This window comes from Drosophila teissieri, chromosome 2L (assembly GCF_016746235.2).
Source record: "Drosophila teissieri strain GT53w chromosome 2L, Prin_Dtei_1.1, whole genome shotgun sequence".
Lineage (NCBI taxonomy): Eukaryota > Metazoa > Arthropoda > Insecta > Diptera > Drosophilidae > Drosophila > Drosophila teissieri.
This window is the reverse complement of record NC_053029.1, coordinates 23,743,777-23,766,236: the sequence shown is the minus strand read 5'-3', so window position 1 is coordinate 23,766,236 and position 22,460 is coordinate 23,743,777. Positions and strand designations below refer to the sequence as shown.

The 22,460-nt window shown below is 38.7% G+C and overlaps 1 protein-coding gene across 2 annotated transcripts in view; it reads right to left on the bottom strand.

The window, feature by feature from the left end:
• The window catches only part of LOC122626569 (transcription-associated protein 1), a 189,537-nt gene that overhangs the window by 76,963 nt on the left and 90,114 nt on the right, over nucleotides 1–22,460 (bottom strand). Inside the window, exons 6-11 of one of the 2 annotated variants that reach the window (XM_043806879.1) lie at nucleotides 17,718–17,856; nucleotides 9,565–9,937; nucleotides 7,749–7,833; nucleotides 7,555–7,689; nucleotides 7,298–7,501; nucleotides 1,532–2,149 (exon numbers count right to left, since the gene is read on the bottom strand). In XM_043806879.1, coding sequence (XP_043662814.1) covers nucleotides 1,532–2,149; nucleotides 7,298–7,501; nucleotides 7,555–7,689; nucleotides 7,749–7,833; nucleotides 9,565–9,937; nucleotides 17,718–17,856 — 1,554 coding nt within the window. The remainder of the gene's footprint in view (nucleotides 1–1,531; nucleotides 2,150–7,297; nucleotides 7,502–7,554; nucleotides 7,690–7,748; nucleotides 7,834–9,564; nucleotides 9,938–17,717; nucleotides 17,857–22,460) is intronic. The other variant, XM_043806880.1, reaches the window with a different exon arrangement.

The following is a 22,460-nucleotide window of genomic DNA, read 5'->3' as shown; positions in this document are numbered from 1 at the left end:
CGAAATAAATGCAAACCTGGATGGCAAACCCCAACCCGACACACCATATTATGCTTACAACGTGCGAGAGAGCGCGTTCTAGCTCAACGTGAATATCAACGATAAGCCAAAGAGAACTGACGTTACCCACTATAACCAACACGTCGACCTCGTTACCCATCCTCGTTACTCCATTTGCAATAACAACAACTACTACAACGGTATCGGTCTTACGCACGGTGTCGAAATGAAGTTACTTATCTTGGATAATTCCATATTAAAACAGATCTGGACGTGCGGCTTCCCACTATCGTGCCAGCAGCAGTAATATTGACATTATTCAAAGGGCTTTATCAAAGATATTGAGAACAATCACAGGAGCACACTGGTATATCCGAAACGCAAATATCTAAAGAAACCTGAACATTAGATCCGTCCGAGAAGGTATAATTAAACAAGAGAGAACGCTATAGTCGAGTTTCCCGACTATCTGATACCCGTTACTCAGCTAGTGGAAGTGCGTAGGAGAAATTTTAACACTGACAGTCTTTGGCGGTTTGTGGTCGTTAGAGTGGGCGTGGCAAAAAGTTTTATGGCAAAGCGAGAGAAGTCAAAAAAAAAATATCATATATCAAATAAATAACAAAAATGTGAAAAAGTATCAAATCATTTTTCAAAAGTGTGGACGTGACAGTATTGAGTGATTTGTGGGCGTTAGGGTGGGCGTGGCAATATGGGTCAACAAACTTGCACTGCGTCTATGTCTCTGGAGTTTGCATGCTGAATCTCAACTTCCTAACTTGTATAGTTCCTGAGATCTCGACGTTCATGTCCATATGGGCAGACAGACGGACAGACTGACGGACATGGCCAGATCGGCTCGGCTATCGATCCTGATCAAGAATATATATACTTCATATGGTCGTAAACGCTTCCTTCTGCCTGTTACATACTTTTCAACGAGTAACGACCCGTTAGGTATAAAAAACATAGGTACATTAGCAAATTATCTTCACATCCTAACAACCACCTTCCGACACAACGATAATCATTAGGTCCGTGTTTTTCCAAATGCAGTTCAATAGACTGTTAAATATTATATATAACTAAAATTAAAAAAAGTATTTTTAGTTTTATATCCAAATAATAAATAAATCTAGGTTATATTAAAATAAATGAAAAAAATAAAATAAATCATTATAATGTCTAAAATCTACTTAATCTAATATCAATTCATTGTATTTTCCATCCCGGAATTGAAATTTTAAATTATTTTTCACATTGTATTATGTCACTAAGTTTTTCTTCGTTAAAATGCGCATTTGCTTCGCTTAAATTATGTATTTACTTTATAGGGTAGAATATACTTTTTATAACCCGTTACATACTTTTTGCCAAATGCAGAATACACTCTTACTCAACGATTAACGGATACAATGAAATTGTCGATTTAAAATTTGTTAAAGTAATAGTCACGAAGAAAAAGCCACACGATCTTTTAACATAACATAATAAAAATATTAATTGTAAATTAAAAGACAACTATAATTACCTGACTTATTAGTGTAGGAGATCCGTTTAACGCAGAAACTAAAGGGTCCATTAACATTGGTAAATAAGGTAGTAAAGATGACAAGCGGACTGGAACTGTAAGGCAGAGTTCCACGAAAAGATCTCTCATGTGCTGTTTATGAAATCCACTCTGCAGCCGATTTAATCCTTCCAAAAGGTTTGGTAGAAGTGGTAGAAACTCTTGGTACAAAAGGTCATGGCTTCCTCCTCCAATTGACCGAAACAATGCCCTCAGAAGTAAAAAATAGTTATACGGCTCCTCCGATATTAAAGCCAATTCCATGGATCGATTCACTATTTTGTGGAGATGCGGACGCAACATTTGTTCATTTTCGACTGGGAAAAGACTTACGCTTCCGAAAACCAACTTAAATAATCGTAGATACAAGTTGGAGCGTTCCACGTTTGATCCCATTTCTTCCATTTTATTCAAAAGATATTCAACCAGTACAGTAGCAAACAGAGGTGAAGTAGTAGGGTTTGCTAAAAAGGAGTTCGCTATTACTTGTAAGGACTGATTTTTGTAGATCCTTTCCACCAAAAAATTAATTGTAGTTGAAAATATTTCTTGAAAGTTTTGGGAGTGCATCATTAAAAACTGTTAAATAAATAAAAACAAGCAATGATTAATTATTATTAAATCCATGTAAAATTTACTTCGGATACCGAAGAATAGGTACCCTTGCCAAGAACTACCCTTTTATAATTTATGGGGTTTACAATTTTTCAAGTATAATCAAATGTTTTACTTTTCAAGTTCGCTTTAAATTTAAAATACAAAGTATGCACCGCAAATCACTTCAGCATCGAAAACCGGGCAAAACCATAAAGCGGTGCTTCGCACAAATAGCTGACTTGTTTCAGGCTGCTCTACGTTACCGTTGTCCTGATCCAAAGTCCAGCATGGTACCTTCGCTTCCTTTAAATTTGGACGTTTTACTTGTCCTGCTTTAACTCGTGTCGTTTCTGTTGCTCTCCACATTCTCTCTATCAAAACTCTTTTTCTCCAGACTTTTGTTTTCCAATTGATCTCCAGAATCTCAAAACTCTCATACTACAGATTCAGTTTCACCAAAACTCTCTTTCTACAGATTCGGCTTCTCCAAACTTTCCGTTTAGCACTACCGTTCCTTCGCACTGATTTGTTGCGTAATTGGCAACAATCAGGCCCTCCTACCGCAGTTGACATATGCATTTGTGCGGAGTTTTAACTCCTTTAAATAATTCCTCAATTAATAATTCCTATAATTAAATGTGTGCATTACCTTTCTAGTTTAAAATTTTAAAGCTCAATTCGATAATTCAGTGCCTTATACGAGGGTCGTTTGATAAGTCCGTGACTTTTTGTATTTGCCGCGCACCTGCTCTAAATACAACACTGCTCCTGTCAGCAGTTATCGATTAACAGCTGACTGTAAAATTTTGAGAAAGCTGCGTTTTTTGGTTTGCGTTTTATAGGCATTGAAAGCAGACGATCTCGTGAATTTTAACGAAAATGGAAAAAAGTGAATTTCGTGTGCTAATTAAGCATTATTTTTTGCGTAAAAAATCCATCACCGAAACCAAGGAAAGACTTGATAAATATTATGGGGACTCTGCACCATCAATTTCAATGGTTAAGAAATGGTTTACTGAGTTCCGTTGTGGTCGTACCAGTACAAGTGATGCCGAACGTTCAGGTCGCCCAAAAGAGGTCGTCATGCCAGAAATCGTCGACAAAATCCATGGAATGATATTGGATGATCGGAGAATGAAAGTGCGTGAGGTAGCTGAGGCTGTAGGCATCTCAACTGAACGGGTACATCACATTTTACATGAATATTTGGACATGAAAAAGCTTTCCGCGCGATGGGTGCCGCGATTGCTCACACACGACCATAAGCGCAACCGTGTGACCATTTCAAAGGAGTGTTTGGCGATGTTCAACCGCAATCCAAACGAATTTTTGCGCCGTTTCGTTACCGTAGACGAAACATGGATCCACCACACCACACCAGAGACCAAAGAACAATCAAGACAGTGGGTTTCTCCGGGTGAACGTGCACCAAAGAAGGCCAAGGTGGGTCTGTCGGCCAACAAGGTCATGGCCACAGTTTTTTGGGATGCACAAGGTATCATTCACATCGATTACCTTGAAAAGGGTAAAACGATCACCGGCGAATATTATTCAGAGCTTTTGGACAGATTCGATATTGATTTGAAGCAGAAACGACCGCATTTGGCGAAAAAAAAAGTGCTGTTCCATCAGGACAATGCACGGGTGCACACGTGTGTAGTCAGCATGGCAAAATTTCATAAATTGGGCTACGAACTGCTACCCCATCCAGCATATTCTCCAGATTTAGCCCCCTGTGACTATTTATACCCGTTACTCGTAGAGTAAAAGGGTATACTAGATTCGTTGAAAAGTATGTAACAGGCAGAAGGAAGCGTTTCCGACCATATAAAGTATATATATTCTTGATCAGGATCAATAGCCGAGTCGATCTGGCCATGTCCGTCTGTCCGTCCGTCTGTCCGTCCGTCCGTCTGTCCGTCCGTCCGTCTGTCCGTCTGTCCGTCTGTCCGTCTGTCCGTCTGTCTGTCCGTATGAACGTCGAGATCTCAGGAACTACAAAAGGTAGAAAGTTGAAATTAAACATACTGACTCCTGAGACATAGACGCAGCGCAAGTTTGTCGATTCATGTTGCCACGCCCACTCTAACGCTCACAAACCGCGCAAAACTGCTACGCCCACACTTTTGAAAAATGTTTTGATATTTTTTCATTTTTGTATTAGTCTCTTAAATTTCTAACGATTTGCCAAACAACTTTTTGCCACGCCCACTCTAACGCCCACAAACCGCCCAAAGCTGCTACGCCCACACTTTTGAAAAATGTTTTGATATTTTTTCATTTTTGTATTAGTCTTCTAAATTTCTATCGATTTGCCAAAAAACTTTTTGCCACGCCCACTCTAGCGCCCACAAACCGCCAAAAACTGTCAGTGCTGAAGACTCCTTCGCACTTTCACTAGCTGAGTAACGGGTATCAGATAGTCGGGGAACTCGACTATAGCGTTCTCTCTTGTTTTTGTTTCCAAACATGAAGAAATGGCTCGGCGGTAAGAGATTCGGGTCAAATGAAGAGGTCATCACAGAAACAAACGACTATTTTGAGGGCCTTGAGAAAACCTATTATTTGGAAGGAATAAAAAAATTGGAAAAACGCTGGACTAAATGTATAGAGCTAAAAGGAGATTATGTTGAGAAATAAAACGCTTCTTCGACGAAAAAAATATATTTTATTCAAAAAGTCACGGACTTATCAAACGACCCTCGTATTATTATAAAGACCTTTTGTATATGTCGTAGCTGCACCTGCTATTTTGTCTTGAATTATAAAACTAATAGCTTCGACGTGATTGTTATTCATCATAATCCATCCAAATTTGTGTAACTCTGTTTATTTATCGATTGCGCAATTGTAGAGAAATAGTTCAATCCGTTAAAACTACAGATTTGCGTTTTGCTATCGCCAATCAGTCATTTTTAGGTGAATACGCAGTGACAGAGTTAGCTTTTATACCCGTTGTAGTTCTTATGGAGCATAGCTCCGTTTATTTTACTTGTAACTTCTTTGTTTCAGTTCTCCAACTTGATTGATTCTTTTTGCTAATAACATCTTTTTTTTAGGCTATGAAGTGCGCCTTAGCCGCCTGGTGAAGCCGGCAGAGAAGAGGCTGCACTATGTATTACTTATGTTAAGAGAGTTGGGAGAGAATGCTATGTGCGCACATTATGTACATAGCGGCTTTCGGTTAGCGTGGGAGTGCTGACCATGCACTTATGTAGTGTGCTCCATAAGTCGGCGATCATATAACACTTCCACTTGAACATAATTGCTTATGCTAGCAGTGCCAATGTATGTAATTATATTACTGATTTATGCAAGTATTCTGAGTACAGAGTGCTCTCGATATGTACGCATACCACACCGACCATATAAAGTATAAATATTCTTGATCAGGATCAATAGCCGAGTCGATCTGGCCATGTTCGTCCGTAAAAACGTCGAGATCTCAGGAACTATAAAAACTAGAAAGTTGAGACTGGCTCTAACGCCAACAAACCGCCCAACACTGCCATGCCCACACGTTTGAAAAATGTGTTAATATTTTTTCATTTTTTTTCTTAGTCTTGTAATTTTTCAGCGATTTGTTGTTCTTGTGCTATGACATTAGAATACTATGATTATGGGAGTATCTAGTATCCTAGAAAATGGGAGATTGTCCCTCCTTTGCACAGTGAGACTTTCTCAAAAGTTTTTACTCATTTAAGGGGGTCGTCTACTTTCGCGGTTTAGAAAAATCAATTTTTTTTTTTTTTTCATATTTCTAATGTAGACATAACTAAAAACATGCCCTGTGAAGGATTTGATCGAAAGCATGCTGGTTTAAGAGATATCGAGCCTCAAACATGGCCCGCAATGCCATTTACATCGATCATAAGCGTATTATTTATCTTTAAACACGTTTTCCCAAAAGTAGTGTTTTTCAAAACGGTCGTCAAGATTTCTTTGAAACTATAGAAGACATCCTAAATCTGTAAAGCGTCACTTATACACAAAACATCTGGCTATGGCATGACACAAGCTTTTTTTGAAAATTTTTTTTTTCGATTTTTTATAGTTTTTTTTTCGATTGGAAAACATGGTCAAAAAGTGCAATTTTTTTTTAAATCGCTGCCATTTTGTGAAATTTTTAAATTTTGAAAAAAGCTTGTGTCATGCCATAGTCAACGTTCTTAAAATTAAGTAAAAATTGATTGTTTATAGGTTCTGAAGCTGAAATATTATTACGACCGTTTGACCTCGTCGCACCGGCAGTGGTGCATTCAACGACGCGCACATTTTTTTTATATTCTTTGAGTTTAAGCATTAATTAATTATATAACAAAAATTTAGTTCAAATATCATGTGTGGTTTTTTTGCAATCCATCCTTGAATAAGAGGCCCGAAATTTGAGCACCAGGGTAGACGACCCCCTTAATGGCAGTGCGGAAAATTTACAAATTCTGTTGTCATATCAGTATAAATAGGCAAGATAAATAATGAAATGACAAAAAAATTAGAGCATTTTCTTAAGTATTAGCATTAGAGTGGGCGTGGCAAAAACTTGTATGGTAAATCAATGCAAATTAGCTACAAATTAAAATAAAAACAAGAGAGAACGCTATAGTCGAGTTCCCCGACTATCTGATACCCGTTACTCAGATGGTTACTTTACGAGTAACGGGTATAAAAATGTGAAAAAAATTAAATTTTTTTTTAAGTTTTCACATGGCGGTTTGAGACTTGGCAATGTTCTAAAAAAACCTTGCGGTCCGTCTACGTCTTTACAGTATAATCTTCATGGAATATTTCCTTTTAGATTTTATAGTTACCGATTTCGCTACGTTTGTTCCGACGGACAAAGCTAGATCGACTGGGCTCGATAAGGAATACGTATATATCAGGATCAGGGATATATATGTGGTAAGACCTTTTACCGGTTATATACTTTTTATCAAATCAAATGACTATACGTCAAAAGAGTATAATTCAATGACCCGTATAATTAAATATCTATATACAGTATTGTGGCAGTGGCAACAATAACGCAGTAAAACCTTTTTTATAAATCATTTATATCGTGGAAAAGAAAATTATTCAGTTGTTTTATAAAAAAAAAATTTCAGTATCAAAACCATATTATTGAATACTTACTATGCCACTGAAATGCTCCAATACTTCTTTTTCTTCTTTACTTCTAGAAATCAACCCAGACGTTCTCTGTTGATTTGGATTCACGTTTATAGTGTATATATCTAAAGCCTCCATCGCATAGTGAACTAAGTCGATGTAAGAACATACGATTTCAGGTCCGAAAATTTTTTCATGATTGGCAAGAATTGTATCAGTTAGCTGAAACTTTAAACAAAAAATAGTACAAAAAAATAGAAAACAAAAAAATATTTACTTACCTTTGAGTTAAAAAAACCCCATGTTATAGTTTTTACTCCTCCCACAAGAGTTTTAACTAAGCTTCGAAATTCAGCTACATTAACGGAATAAACCCATTGTGATCCAGACGCAGTGGCTTGGATATTGGATATGTCCTAAAATAATATAATTTGGTTAGCATATGTTCTGTATCAAATTTTTTTGTAATACGTACGTCTTTTACATCTGGAGCATTAATGTGTGATAGGGAAGCGTTTACAGAAGAATTTATTAATGTTCCAGAAAAAGAGTGCCCTTTGCTTTAACGAAACAAAAAGAACAGTATAGATATAACAGATAACAGTATGAGATATAAGAAAATAAAACTTGTATGCATCTATTAAGCACCTAGATTTTTGTAGGTCTTTCTTCAAAAATTTCCAGGCCAACCAATCGTCCAACAATGTCCCACTTACAATTTGAAAACTCCAAATTTACCACGCTTCCTATACGGGCAACAAACCGCAGAATGATGTGGCCACAATTTTTAACATTTTAATTTTTATACCCGTTAATCGTAGAGTAAAAGATAAAAAAAAGTACTAGATTCGTTGAAAAGTATGTAAGAGGCAGAAGGAAGCGTTTCCGACCATATAAAGTATATTTATTCTTGATCAGGATCAATAGACGAGTCGATCTGGCCATGTCCGTCCGTATGAACGTCGATATCTCAGGAACTACAAAAGCTAGAAAGTTGATATTAAGCATACAGACTCCAGAGACATAGACGCAGCGCAACTTTGTTGATTCATTTCAGGCCTGTCACGCTCTCACGTTTGAAAAATGTTTTTACATTTTTTCACAGTTTTGTTAGTCTTGTAAATTCCACTCGATTTGCCAAAAAACATTTTGCCACGCCCACTCTAACGCCCACAAACCGCCCAAAACTGCCACGCCCACACTTTTGAAAAATGTTTTGATATTTTTTCATTTTTGTATTAGTCTTACAAATTTCTAACGATTTGCCAAAAAACTTTTTGCCACGCCCACTCTAACGCCCACAAACCGCCCAAAGCTGCTACGCCCACACTTTTGAAAAATGTTTTGATATTTTTTCATTTTTGTATTAGTCTTATAAATTTCTATCGATTTGCCGAAAAACTTTTTGCCACGCCCACTCTAGCGCCCACAAACCGCCAAAAACTGTCAGTGCTGAAGACTCCTTCGCACTTTTACTAGCTGAGTAACGGGTATCAGATAGTCGGGGAACTCGACTATAGCGTTCTCTCTTGTTTTTGTATATATTTAATATTCCCTTGCTTTGTTTTGACGCTACATGCAACTTACGAGATTTACGGTTTCTATAACACATTCGCAGTTGCGTCTACATCGGATATGAAAAACGAGAACTATATTCCTCTCATTTATTATTTTCCAAGTCAAGGGTCGCATCGCTAGATGCGCTACCAAAGCAAAATCTGGATTGATTTAACTATCGGTCCATTTACAACTACATGTAAATATCAATATAATAGTGATTCAACGTTAACTTTAACTAAAATAATCCGGTTTTTAAACCCTTTACTCGTAGAGAAAACAGCATACTAGATGATTTAAAATGTATGTAACAGGTGAGGGGTGTCCGAGTGTCCGACCCTATAAAGTATATATATTCTTGGTCAATAGCCAAATCAAATTAGCCACGTCCGTCCATATGAACGTTAAGATCTTGGGAACTATAAAAGCTACGAGTAGAAATGAAAATTCACTAATGGGCTAAACAAAACTAACTTTTACTATCAGATATTCGTTACTCACAAACTTAGCCAACGAATCTCTTGAAGTAACTGAATTTTAAGGAAATTCACGTAACAGATGAATTTTATTTTAATGTTTGGTACGAGTATAATCAGTGAGCAGACTAAATGTCAAAGAACCCAGAAATAAGTCGTATTAATACATTGTTCTTAACTTTAGAGAACAATGATAGAGCAGCTATTCATTTATCGTATTTCATCTTAGTCTAAGCTAAAAATATATGCACTACTTACCACTTTTGAATTATTAATGGAAGCTGAATTTTAGCTATAGTTTCAAATTTTTGGACAAACACTCTTAACAGTTTTGAGAGTAAAGCTTTTGATCTTTGTGGTTCTATTTCACTGTGATGACGTAAACAATCAACCAGATTTAACAAAAGCTTGCAAGACATGGTTTGTATTCCCACAGCAAGTGATTCATCATGAACATTTTTTGAAAACAGATTTACTGCTTTTATTAAAACGTCTATACTTAGGCTTTGGCGAACGTGGTGAGCAAGGTCAGCTAATGTTGAATACGCCAATGGCCGAATAGAATCCAATGTAACTCCTTTTCCAATAAGCAAATCCTCATCAAACAGTTGTTCAATTGATGGAATAAATTCTAAAAAATAGAAAATTTAATAGTCAGAATTTAATTAATTTAAACGGTTTAAGTATCAGTAAAACACTTAAAACTGTATGTGTAAATTTAATATTTATCAGTAATTATAGAATAAAAGAAGATAACTAAAGCTTCCTTAAGCTACATATCAATAGCAGATCAAAGAAATCGTCTGTCCTCTCGTAATTTCGGGTTGTCCCCGAGTCATTAATGATGTGAAATTGTTTTCTTTGAGCTTGGTGTAGTTTGTTGCCTGCGCTCTAATTTCCCTCTTATGAGAATTGAATGAAAAGCAAATAGATTTATAATGTTTTAGCCTTGTTTATGTAGTTTCGGCCGAAAACGAGGGGAATAGGATTTGTATTCCCCAATAAAGGCCATCAATTGGTTATGGTCGATCTGAGCAACAAAAGAAATCTCTCACGAACGAGAAAAGCCTGTCTATTTAATATAGGATATTTACGCAGATACTTTTTTAGTTGCGAAAAAATTTCTCTCTCTCCGCTCGCGTAAAAATAAAAGCGCAAAAATCTAAAAATAGTATACACTTCATGGTGTGAGTAAAAACAATTCAGAAAATACTTGGAACTTCCCAGAGTTTTCGTTGGAAAAGGTCCAAAAACGTCTGCATGAATTATTACCAATAAGTCCTTAGCTCGGTTATTTGCCGTAGTTGGAAAAGGCTGAGCATGGATTTTGCTGACCATATACGTCTTGCATGGAATACTTTTTGGCACAGAAATATTGTCCACTCCTAGAACCATCCCTTTGGATATCATCTCTTTAATTCTAGAAAAATTTAAATGACCAAATCTGTTGTGCAGCAAAATTCCATCTACGTCGAACAAGTATAGGTTGCCAAACTTTTTTTTATCTTTCACGATGCATTCTCCATCTACATCACTTTGGCATTTTGTATATCGAAAATCAATTTGCATCTGTTCTGCACAGCACTCCTCACTGACATAAAATTTACTGTCATCCTCGGTACGAACAGAATATTTTTGAGCGTGACCGTGCACAAGCGTGTTTGAATCGTGACATCCCCTATTTCTTTAGCTTGCAGGAATCCAGCATCGGCCAGTCCGATCTGTTGAGTGTGCTTCTCCATATTTAGGAAGAGCTCTTTTTCACAACACATATGTTTCGTTGCGCCAAGAAGGCAACTGATCTCGAATTCCATAGCCACCACGAAATGCTCAAACTGTTCTGCAAGTCAAGCAACACTATGGAACGAAGTTTCTCGTTGAGCTCTATTCCAACTCCAGACAGACCATCGAGTGTTTCCACAAACTTATTTATGTAGGTCGTATTGCTTTGACCCTGCTCCATTCGCTTTCTAAGCAGTTTCGTGTAAAACTGTACCTTTCGTACAGGTCCCCTTGGTTTATGAACTTTTTTTATTTTTACCCAAGCTGTGCTGTATCTCATTTCTTTATGTAAGCCAACAGAGATGTATTTAATGGAATGCAGAAACACATATCGCATTTGTTTTTTTTAGGTGTCATAGTTCGAGTCCTCCAACTTGTCTATTTCATAAAGTTGTTCTTAGTTGAGAGTCATCAACAGCGCGCTTTAATTATACCCGTTACTCGAAGAGTAAAAGGGTATACTAGATTCGTTGAAAAGTATGTAACAGGCAGAAGGAAGCGTTTCCGACCATATAAAGTATATATATTCTTGATCAGGATCAGTAGCCGAGTCGATCTGGCCATGTCCGTCTGTCCGTCCGTCTGTCCGTCCGTCTGTCCGTATGAACGTCGAGATCTCAGGAACTACAAAAGCTAGAAAGTTGAGATTAAACATATGGACTCCAGAGACATAGACGCAGCGCAAGTTTGTTGATTCATGTTGCCACGCCCACTCTAACGCCCTCAAACCGAAAAAAACTGTCAGTGTTGAAGACTCGCCTTCGCACTTCCACTAGCTGAGTAACGGGTATCAGATAGTCGGGGAACTCGACTATAGCGTTCTCTCTTGTTTTAATTTAATTTCTCTAATACCAGAAAAAATAAAAGAGACCGCGTCTATGTCCCTGGAGTCTGTATGCTTAATCTGAACTTTCTAGCTTTTGTAGTTCCTGAGATCTCGACGTTCATACGGACGGACAGACGGACATGGCCAAATCGACTCGGCTACTGATCCTGATCAAGAATATATATACTTTATATGGTCGGGAAAGCTTCCTTTTGCCTGTTACATACTTTTCAACGAATCTAGTATACCCTTTTACTCTACGAGTAACGGGTATGAACAGTAGCCTAGCTAAAGGCAAGATCATAAGAAAGTGAACATGCAGGCCCGTAGAACATTCTGTGCGCTCTACCGGTGAGGAAACTCTAGCCTTAATTCTGAATCACAAAGGATCAGCACTGTGAGATTCGAGGGAAAAACAAAATCAGAAAGGCTGCCACTCATTTCAATTAACGGCAGTAGCTGATAAAAAACATCCAAATCATTCTGAGCATGACAATTTCAATATGCTTGTCATGTCAATTGCCAATAGACCTGGATAAATATTGTGACCAAACTTCCGGCTTCCAAAGACAGCTACCTTTCACAATGTTTCACTCCAAACAGAATTTTGAAAACAAAGTCTTCAAGTATGCTATTTTACGAAAAGACTGCGAGAAGTCAAATGTAAGCATGCAGGCGTATAATTAATTCTTGAATGAAAAGATAGGGAAGAATACATTGATAAAAAAAATTGAATGGGGGTGTGGGCTCGGGTTCCTCGATTTGCGAACGAGAAATTTTCACATTTTTCTGGCATATTAATAGAAATTGTAAATTTAAATATAAATGTAAAAAAAATGTTTCAAAAGTGTTCATGCCCACACTTTTGAAACATTGCTTTCAAGACTAATAAACCAATCAAAGGCGTTAAAAGTTACGTGACAAAAAGTTTATAACAAATCGATAGAAATTTACAAGACTAACAAAAAATTAAAAAAACAAATAATTTTCCAAAACTGTGGATTTGGCAACATGAGTAAGCAAACTGTGTTTGCCTGCCTCATCTCATAATCTCATTGCGTTTATAGTTCCTGAGATCTCGAACTTCATATGGACGTACCCTTTTACTCTACGAGTATAGGGTATGAAAAGGTTAACCAGCGTTTGATAGAGTTTAGCACAATCGCCTATTTTTCTTAACGCGCGAGTCCCACCACACCTCCCGCTCAACCGTCCGAGGTGCGCTGCAGTGTATCGTACGGCTCGTTTCGCAAGAAGATAGACGCTATATACTAGGAAATAGTAAAGGAACGAGGAAATATGTATATACTAGTAAGTTATAATTATGTGTAAAAAGGTTAGTATTGATCGCTTTAAGAGCTGCAGAGAGTCAGGATTAGAGATAATAGTCACAGCATAATACTCTGTAGGGGTCATGCATCTCATAGTTAGATCTAAACAAGAGAGAATTTTATCATCGAGATCCCCGGCTATCAGATACCCTTTACTCAGGTAGCGGAAGTGCGAACGAGAAATTTTAACATGCAGTAACGACTGAAAGCTCCGTCCTAAGAATGGAAAATCTTTCAGAATGCTAACTAGAAGAATAAAATGTATTTGCAAGAACTCGCTATTGATTGGCAGAATTACCAGACAGAAAAATAATACACCGTATGTACGCTGCGGAATTTTGTTAGCGACTGAAGATAACGAAAGGTCAAACAAAATCAGTATACATAATTCCTTATACCATATTGGTTAGATGAACGCCATGAAAACGGACCACCAGCCAGAAAGTAGATGTACCCACTGTAAGTCGTCCGGTCAATCCTATCACCTGCCCAATCCGCGTTCACAAATCCACAGAAAGGTTGACCGCACTGTTTATAGTGTAACGTCATGTCAAATGTTGAAGCAAGGTATCTGAACACATGCTTTATGGCAGTCATATGTTCAGCATGCGGATTTTCATTCCGTTGTAATAAGCTCACCAACAACCGAATGGTAAATACAAAATCGTGAGTCAATCTGGAATCCTGCATCCAGAGCTTTTGCCGTCTTGCAATTATCGCTGCCATGGGTAAGCAATAAGTCCTTAATATATTGTGAATGACCATCTCGCCATCTCGCTATTTCCATTTCCAAAAAATGGTTTAGAGGATCCTTGTCAATGCACTTGAAAGCTTTTGAGATTCCGGTCTTAACCTTCGTTAAATCCCCTTGAGTCTGACAGGCTATGAGAATATCGTCAACATATACAAGGATTAGTGACAAATTACTCTTTCCGCTTTGTTTGTATAGACATGGTTCGTTGTCATAGGCAATAAAACCCAAATCCTTCAGAACACTATTAGGCTTCTCGTTTAATGCCCTTCCGAACTTTGAAAACCAACTTGCATCCAATGGCTTGCTGACCCTTTGGCAAGTCCGCGATCTGTCAAGTGTGATTGGCAACTAGTAAATTGTACTCTGTTTTCATGACCTCACGCCCCTCTGGCCCATGTGTACTGCTTAAAGCCTCTTTGCAATTGGAACGTTTTCCGAAACCAGAGCGCTCAGGATATAAAATTGCTTCTTTGGACAACAAAGTTTTTCGGTCCGGTCATTTTGGGCCGACCAGGTCCTCTGGTACATCCGGTACTTCCATATCTTTGTCTTCGCACTTTCGTCGTGATCGGTGCTCGCACTAAAACTACTGTCGTCGATTGATCTCTCAAAACGTTTTCTGCAGTATCAGGCTCATCCGGCTGGCCAGGTTCCTCTTTTGATTTCAAATGATGTTCGTCAAACAGGACACCAATTGTGGAGCCGCTGCATCATACAAACGGTATCCTTTGGCTGATGCCGAGTAATTAACAATGGTGTACTCCTTGCCCTTGGATTGAAACTTGCTGCCCTTCCTCGGATCCTTGTCCAAAGAAACTGCAAGAGATTCGAACACCTTGAGATGATTAACACTTAGTTTCATACCCACCCACGCTTCCATGGGCGTCATGCATTCAACTGCGCTGGTAGATAACCTGTTTCGAAAATAAACCGCTGTGTTTACTGCTTCGGCCCAAAATGCATCTCCCAGTCCCGCGTGTACCATAAGGCACCTTGACATCTCCACCAGCGTCCGATTAGCTCTTTCGGCAACACCATTTTGCTGGGGAGTTTATGCTATTTAAAGCTTTGCGGCAGCGGTTCCGTGACATCTGCGATATTCATCAAATTGCTTATTATCGCTCCGCAGACATTTGAGCTTTTTGCCTTTTGCTTTCAACCAGCCTTTTAAACCCGATGAACTTCGTCAGCATGGTTCTTTCCACGTAGAAAATATAAAAAGAGCTCTAGGATTTGTCGTCGATAAAGGTCAGAAAATACTTGGAACTTCCCAGAGTTTTCGTTGGAAAAGGTCCAAAAACGTCTGCATGAATTATTACCAATAAGTCCTTAGCTCGGTTATTTGCCGTAGTTGGAAAAGGCTGAGCATGGATTTTGCTGACCATATACGTCTTGCATGGAATACTTTTTGGCACAGAAATATTGTCCACTCCTAGAACCATCCCTTTGGATATCATCTCTTTAATTCTAGAGAAATTTAAATGACCAAATCTGTTGTGCAGCAAAATTCCATCTACGTCGAACAAGTATAGGTTGCCAAACTTTTTTTTATCTTTCACGATGCATTCTCCATCTACATCACTTTGGCATTTTGTATATCGAAAATCAATTTGCATCTGTTCTGCACAGCACTCCTCACTGACATAAAATTTACTGTCATCCTCGGTACGAACAGAATATTTTTGAGCGTGACCGTGCACAAGCGTGTTTGAATCGTGACATCCCCTATTTCTTTAGCTTGCAGGAATCCAGCATCGGCCAGTCCGATCTGTTGAGTGTGCTTCTCCATATTTAGGAAGAGCTCTTTTTCACAACACATATGTTTCGTTGCGCCAAGAAGGCAACTGATCTCGAATTCCATAGCCACCACGAAATGCTCAAACTGTTCTGCAAGTCAAGCAACACTATGGAACGAAGTTTCTCGTTGAGCTCTATTCCAACTCCAGACAGACCATCGAGTGTTTCCACAAACTTATTTATGTAGGTCGTATTGCTTTGACCCTGCTCCATTCGCTTGCTAAGCAGTTTCGTGTAAAACTGTACCTTTCGTACAGGTCCGCTTGGTTTATGAACTTTTTTTATTTTTACCCAAGCAGTGCTGTATCTCATTTCTTTATGTAAGCCAACAGAGATGTATTTAATGGAATGCAGAAACACATATCGCATTTGTTTTTTTTAGGTGTCATAGTTCGAGTCCTCCAACTTGTCTATTTCATAAAGCGCAGTTGTTGTTCTTAGTTGAGAGTCATTAACAGCGCGCTTTAATTTTAATTTAATTTCTCTAATACCAGAAAAAATAAAAGAGACCGTGGGTACGCTGCGGAATTTTATTAGCGACTGAAGTTAGTGAAAGGAGAAACAGTATGCATATTTTCTTACACCATATTCGTTAGACTGAGATCACTATATATCCTCAGGATAGTTGTATACTTATACATTAGTGCATTAATCCTAGAAATACAGGGTTTCTTTTTTGAACACAAGGTCCATTTTATACCGTTTGACCTGGCTGCCCTTTACTCCTGCTGCATTCATTGCTGTTACTAGGCGTCCTACGGGCGCGAGTGGCGCAGTCAGGACGCGGGCGTGCGGCTCGACAGTAGGAACAGATTCCGAAGTCGTGGACAGTCAGAAAACAGGAGGAACGCAGTAAAGAGTAAACCCGTCAGTGAAAATCGCGCACCCGTCGACAAGGTACCGGTCAGTTGGAACGCGCAGGACACAGTAAGGAATCAGTCAGTGAGTGTCGCAGCGGACATACAAGGACGATCAATGCAGTGCAGAACGGAGAAACGCAGAGATCCACGGGACAGGAGGAGACAAGAATTGGGCGTGGTCAGAAGGGATTGTGGAGTCAGTGGTTGGTGCCCTGTGACAGGAGTCATAAAAGGTCCTAACAGACGTGCGCTTCCGGGAGTTGCAACAGTGGTTCTTGGAGAAGCTTTGGTTCGACCTAACAGACGACACACCTTGCGGCCCGCCACCATAAAATCCTAGATCTCATTCGAGCCGTCACGAGGTCCGCTGCTGTCGAGGACGAAGGAAGGACAACGAAGGAGCGACGCCGCGCAGCAGACGGCGAGGACTGCAGTAGTCCATTATCGAGTAGTGAAATGAAAAAAATTTTAAAAGTCATCTTTTCCATTTTCTCGGCCCTGCTTCTTAAATGTGTAATTATATGGTAAAAACCTTTTTGGCACTGACCAAGCTGTCACCCCTACATTTTGGAAATTGTTTTGAATTCTTTTATTTTACTATTTTCCAGCCAATTGAATTTGGAAATTTCTCCCTGGTTGAGTAAGGGGTATCTCAAAGTCAAGGCAATTGATTATAGTGTTCACGTTTAATTTACACTTTTTTGACCCTTCTGGTTTGTTTTAAATTAGAAACTGAATATAGACTGTGTAAGTATATGTATAGAAACTGTGTATAGAATACCAAAGTGTATTTTATAAAAAATATACAAAACAAGTATAAACGATAATACTTAATTTATGCGAACTACTACAGTGGAAAATTTCATCAAAGCAAACACAAGATCTAAAATTTGTTTATTCGGCACGGTTGGGATGGGCGTTTTCTATTGAAGCGTGCCGAATAAATAAATTTCCGATATTGTATTTTCTTATTTCAATATATAATAGCTTTTAGTTAAAAAGGTTTCTATTAAAACTATCCAATCTTGTTTTGATTATAGAACTTAAAATTTAAAACTTACTTTGACGTAAATCTGTAGCAAATATATGTCGAGCAGCAATTAAAAGTTCTTTTCGGAGATGAGCGGCTTCCTTGGGACAATTTCTCATCAGGTTGAGCATTCCGCTTGTTACAGATAAGGAACTAGCTATTACCACTTCCTAAAATAAGACAAAAGTAGTAAGATATAAATTATTTTAATTACTATTAACTACCGTAATATAAATCGCTGGGAGCCGCAGTCTACTTAGATACGAAACACACACGCAGAGTGAAAAAAGTCTACTACTACATATATAAACATAAAACATGAAAGGAACTTAGTGGAAGCCTATATACACTTGCAGTATTAATATAACTATTAAAACATACTGATGTATACCTACAACAAGACAGGATTATTTATTTCTATTATTTTGAATTAAGTTTTCGAATTTTTTCTTCGGCAGGTATATGAGATATAGTCCACCAGATTTAATAAAAATACAATAGAAATTACACATTGTCAAAAAACGTGTATTCCAAGTTAGAACATTTTTAATTTATTTTTTCCATTTATTGTTAGATAACTCTTGTGGCATAAAATGGTGGGTCAAATCCGGCCCGTTTTGACTTATTTACCATCTGCAACGGAAAGAAGACATTTTGGGAATATTTCATGTAGATTAACTTAAAGCTCAGAGACTAGTTTTCGTGCGGACTTGGATATTTAGACTCAAATGTTTATATAATTCGTTCTTTTTATATGACCCCAAATGTCTCCATTACTGCTCTGATATCAATTACAATGAACGGTATGAAAATGGAAAGTGCCGTGATCTTACAATCATAACAAAGATTAAACAAATCCAAACGTTTAAAAAACATGAGTGTAGGCTAATGTCGAGTTCCTAGAATATCATATTCCCGTTATTAAGCTATTAAGAGTGCGAATAAAAAAGTTCACAAATCTTATTGGCAAATCGGTAGAAAAAATTAAATATAAAAATTAAAATAAATAAATTAAAAATTCAAGTGTAAGCGTAGTTACTTTTGGAGTTAGACTAGGCGCGACCAAAATTTTGTTTGCGTATCGATAGAAATGGAAAGACAAACAACTCGTAACATGAAAAAACTTCAACATATTTTTCAAAACTTTGGCGTGGAAATATTCGGTTGTTTGGCATACAATTTTTTGCCATATCGATAGAAATCCAGATCGTCACCGCTATTGATCCTGATCAAGAATATATATACTTTATATGGTTGGATATGCTTTCAACGAATTTAGTATACCCTTTTCCTCAACAAGTATCGGGTATATATAAAAACATTAAAACATTTTGAATAAACACTTCGGAACCGTATTTCCATAGTGTGCCCAATTAGATAAAATTCAAGCCCGTTCAAAGCTAGAAGTAAATCTTCTTACTCCCAATAGAGGCTCACGATTTGCACCACTAAAATTGAGCTGTCAGCATCCGATCAATTGTAGCTTATAGCTTGCTTATTTGTAAATACAATTACAAATAGGACATCTATGAAAGATGTATAAACCATTGTATTGGAATGGTTGGCCAAGCTACTCTGTCGCTGGGTAACATTGGTAATCGACCAATCCACCGCGGTTAAGAAAAGGTTACATGTACACCCAAACAACATCTAGCTGACTTGGTTGATGTCGTTCGTTTTGTGCAGCGAAGGAAAAAGCAACCCTTTCCTGGAGCAGCATGGTCTGATTAGGATAACACTGGCTATTTTTGCAATAAATTTTATTTTTGCAATAAATCAACAGCTAAGCTTGTCGAACAGTGAACAAAACAAAAACTAATTATTTTTCAGGCTCTTTTCAGGCATTCATTATTGTTATGGTGAAAAGGTCCAAGATCCCGCGACTCCAATACGGCGAGCGTATGCTGGCAAATTGGTGTCTAAACATCGGATTCCTCTCCCTCGACCGAAGATCTATTCAGGACGACCACACTAATATGCCTACATAACAGAAAAAGTGTCCTTACGACGTTCACGTACCCAGGAATGGAATTTGCCGACTCATTTAACATGCAAAATGCTACCGAAAGATCTTGTCTGGGTCCAAAACCAAACTGTGTCCGACTTAGCGATTAAGGAATTGTTGGCTTTCGTATGTTTAATTCCAGGAAAGGTCCTCTCGGCAAGTGCAATCTGATGACGGCAAAATCGTTGCGCTATTTCCCCCGTTGTCTAGCGATTTCAAGACGTTAAGGAATCTGTGACTGGTTCATATAGTCTTAGTAGTTTATACCTTCGGTAGCAACGTATTCAGGCTCCCAGTAGAAAACGCGTGTCAATATCTCAAAGGACCTTTTACAAGTCGGCAGCCAAAAAGCTGTGAAAAGAAGATTCAAGCTTCCAGAGCGAATTTCACTTCTATTTCTATTTAAAAATGATAAACTACTAAACTAACGGAAACCGAGACCAATCTGGAGATGGTTAATAAGGCCAAACGTGCGAGTTTGTCTCGCATGGCGAGACTAGACGAAAGGCTTGCAATAGATCTTATCCGTGTTGATATCTGGCAATATTATTTTTTACCCCGAATGGAAACCATTGTTATGGAAAGGCGATTATGCTGCAACGCTGTACGCCTCACAGGAAAAGCTAATCATGTGCGGATATCCGCGTGTTATTCCTACATATGGTAAACGGAAACTTGTTTACATCTTTAGCATAAACATTAAATAATCCATTCACCGCTTCAGTCACATTTTTGTTCTCGATGCAACCACGTGGGCTCCGAAGTCCAACTAGATAAAGATTATAAAAACAGACTAATTATCTGCGGTTTGTGCGGTTCTCGGAAGAGCTGTATGCTGTATGGACTAATTATCTGCGGTTCTCGGAAGAGCCTTCCAGGAGAAAAAAGGTTGGGAAAACCCCTTACGACGACTTTGTTGCGTATAGGGAGAAGCATTACTCTACATACGCCATTTTCAGCAATACCCTCGAAGAATTACGGGCTCAGGGTACTTCAAGTAGTACCTCTACCGTTGTTCAAACTCCAAACACCACGCAGAGATGCCAGGTTGACGTTCAGTTTCAACAAATAAAACTCCCCACCTTTTCCTAGCGCTGATTAAGTTATTCGTGGGTTACGGGCACAAGACTGTAAGGAATGAGATCCCTGGTTAATTTTCATACTTGTACTCGCGAAGCCTGGGCTCAGTGTGCGGACTCCGTAAAAAGGGGCGTGACCATCGACCAATTTTTGAAATTTCTTAAATCTCGTTGCAACACTTTAGAGGCTTTTCAACTCGGACGCACAACCCAAACTCGAAGATCATCTGTCACGAACCACGCTGAAGTGACGCTAAGGCGGGATGAGCTAAACTGTCGATCGTGCACACAGAATCATACACTGTTTAGGTGCCAACAATTCATCGCACTGGATCTTGCATCACGGCGGGAATTTCTCAAATTAAAGAAGCTCTGTTTTAATTGGCTACCTGGTGATTAATAACTGTACATCAAAACACTCATGATCTTGACAATATGGGATGGACAGTATCCAGTCTAGCCAAGCGCTTTTAGACGCCAGTGCTCCCACGAAGCGACATTTTTGCGGACACATACACGCGCTCAGAGGACGGTGTCTACGTTTTCGAGTACCTATTTAAAACTGGGGTGCCGCCCATGGATTCGACTTTACCATCGGACGTCTGGTCTCACTAGAACGAAAATTTCGTCGATCTCCGGAACTTAAGCAGCAGGACGAGGACTTCTTGGAAGACTATTTACAACAGGGTCATATGGAACAGCTCACACCCGCTCAGATTGAAGAGAACGCAGAAACGTGTTATTTGCCGCACCACGCTGTCATCAAACTGATGGATATGACAGGAACAGCTCTGGACCGCCGATTAAGCGTGACCTTCTTGGAGTTTGTTTACGCTTACGACAGCATAAATTTGTACTATGCGTCGATATCGAAAAGATGTTACGAGGGATCCAAGTCTCCAAAGTCATGGCTGGCCAAACCAGCCTATAAACTTGTTGATGCAGTTAATTTTTACACTGGAGTGAATGCAACGTTTACGCATCTTCTTCAACAGTACTGGATATTCTGGGTGCCCGCAATATCTTCAGAAACATTGTTTTCCAATTCAAATTCAGCTTCCTCCAACGCAAGAACACCAGTCACCAAAATATGGGTGCGCTCCCCATTCCCCAAGTTCAAGCCAGCAGTTGTTTTCAACTACCAGCTTTGATTACGCTGGCCCAAGGGAAGAATCCCGCGGATTGGAAAGGCCTGGTTTTCTATTTTTGAATGCTTAACTACTACGGCAATTCACATGGAGGTAATTATCGACCTAACTACCAACGCTTCATTCCCTCGTCTCCCCCACATTAACGGGGTCTGTGGGAACCTGGAGTACGCTCAATAAAACCTCACGTGCGACGTATAATTGGACCGAAAGCATTAAAATTTGAGGAACTTTCCACTCTATTGACGCATATTGAAGCCATCCTTAACAGACGTCCGCTTTGTCCGGCGTAGCTTGTAACTTTGTAATTAATATATTTGTTTCTAATCAGCTGATCGGACGGTATATGAAAGCGTTCGAAAGCTGGTCTATTTCTCTTGTAAAATAGCAGCGCGGTCAACAACATTTAAAACAATAGAGAACGCTATAGTCGATTTCCTCGACTATTTGATACCCGTTTTGGGCGGTATGTGGGCGTTGGAGTGGGCGTGGAAAAATGGATCAACAAATTTGCGTTGCGTCTATTTCTCTGGAGTCTGCAT